Source organism: Penaeus monodon, chromosome 29 (genome assembly GCF_015228065.2).
Source record: "Penaeus monodon isolate SGIC_2016 chromosome 29, NSTDA_Pmon_1, whole genome shotgun sequence".
Lineage (NCBI taxonomy): Eukaryota > Metazoa > Arthropoda > Malacostraca > Decapoda > Penaeidae > Penaeus > Penaeus monodon.
This window is the reverse complement of record NC_051414.1, coordinates 2,274,205-2,275,870: the sequence shown is the minus strand read 5'-3', so window position 1 is coordinate 2,275,870 and position 1,666 is coordinate 2,274,205. Positions and strand designations below refer to the sequence as shown.

General features: G+C 38.4%; 1 protein-coding gene across 1 annotated transcript in view; it reads right to left on the bottom strand.

Annotated features, from left to right (window-relative positions):
- LOC119591619 (cytoplasmic dynein 2 heavy chain 1-like) overlaps window positions 1–1,666 on the bottom strand; it is a 47,711-nt gene continuing 46,045 nt past the window's right edge. Inside the window, 4 exon segments of the mRNA XM_037940373.1 lie at window positions 1–340; window positions 542–743; window positions 851–1,050; window positions 1,165–1,374. Coding sequence (XP_037796301.1) covers window positions 185–340; window positions 542–743; window positions 851–1,050; window positions 1,165–1,374 — 768 coding nt within the window. The 3' untranslated portion in view covers window positions 1–184.

The window sequence follows — 1,666 nt, the reverse complement described above, 5'->3', positions numbered from 1 at the left end:
TTAAAAGTTTACTTTTATTTAAAGTAATTCATTAAAATATATTTGAATGTGATTTTGCACAGCAACTCAGAAATAGCATCCAACATTCAACAAACAAGATTACTGTCTGTGTTGTGTGGAAATTACTAGATTTTGCTCTATATTCTTATATACTCACTACTTCATAACATTTGATGCTTTTTCTCTAAGTGGAAAGGAAAAGAGCTAAACCTGCTTGATGCCACTCATAGTGTGGTGATGGACAAGGTATGGTTACACTTGCCACCACCTGCTCCCTGTTGGCTGAAGAGTAGACTGGCACAGAGAGTAGTTCGTCATGATACAGCCTGTTCTGCAGTTCCTGAGGATTAAAGGTAACCTCTCTTCATTTGTTTTCCACTAAGAATAATTTGAAATAAGTGGATGTTCAAGAAAATATATAATATATAATATTGATATAAAAGTCGATAAATTCACTGACGTTCAAGTTTCTCTTATATCTATGTTCATCTATGAAATGCCTGCTGTGGTATACTAATAAATATTCAAAAGATATAATTACCTTGGGCACCCAAGCTACAACACAGAGAGGAGCAACAGAGATACTTGTTGAATCATGAGCATTATGTTGTAGGCGAGATCCGTCAAATGTTGCACCTTCCATCTGCAGCCCTGACCATTTCATTGTCAACTTTGCATCAGGTATTCCACCACGAGACCAGGATGTAACAAAAACCAAGCTGTCCATAGAGGTGCTGTATTCCCTGTAAGCAAAATATAACTCAGCAAACACCTTTGCTGGGAATGAAATACTCTCAGCTTTTAAGAAGGCTTAACTATCACTGACTTTACCAACTTAAAGATACCTTACCTTGCAGTTTGTTGCCTGAGAGCATTCAGAAAAGTGGCTGAGTGAAGGAGATCTGACAGGTCTAAAGGTTCTTTGAGAAGATTTCCTTGATCACTTCTGGCTACCCACTTCCCAATTCCGTTTGCCCGTCTAACAAGACTGCGCAAGTACTCTAACGGATCCTCTGGGCCTTCCCATAATGACAGCCAGCTGGACGGAGTCTAGAAACAGATTTCCCTGTAAATCATTTTGTATACCCAAACATGCTGGCACTTCACAGGTCAAAAATGTAAGAATGCTATCAATCAGATTCCACTTAAACACTACAATACTACCTCTTGGCTGAGGAGCGAATCTGCAAGTTTTTGAACGTCACTGGTGAGTAGGAGTGTTCCTCGAATGACTTTTGAGAGCTGTGCCAGTGAGCGATGAACAGTCTGCACAATGGAGATGACTGAATAGTACTCCAGCTGGATAAAGGACTTGACTGGCGATTCTGCTGTGGAACTTGGTGTTGCCACCTTGGCTTGTATTAGGTTCCCACCCTGGAAGAAAAAATTATTTAAACAATTTGTCAGTTTCATTTATTTGTATATTTTATGGGGTAAGAATTATGGCTCATTAAGATGACTGGGGGAAGAGCTGGGTTGAGAGAATCCAGATCAAGTTAAGAGCAGTTTTTGACTACCCAAGTATCTAAAGAATTAATGTTGTAAATATTATAGTCTGCAAAATAAAATCAAGGCTATCAGTCACCAATTATCTAACATAAACAAGTTCAGTTGGAGACTTCAGGTGATTGATAAATTTAATAAAAAATGGTAAAAGTTATTATGC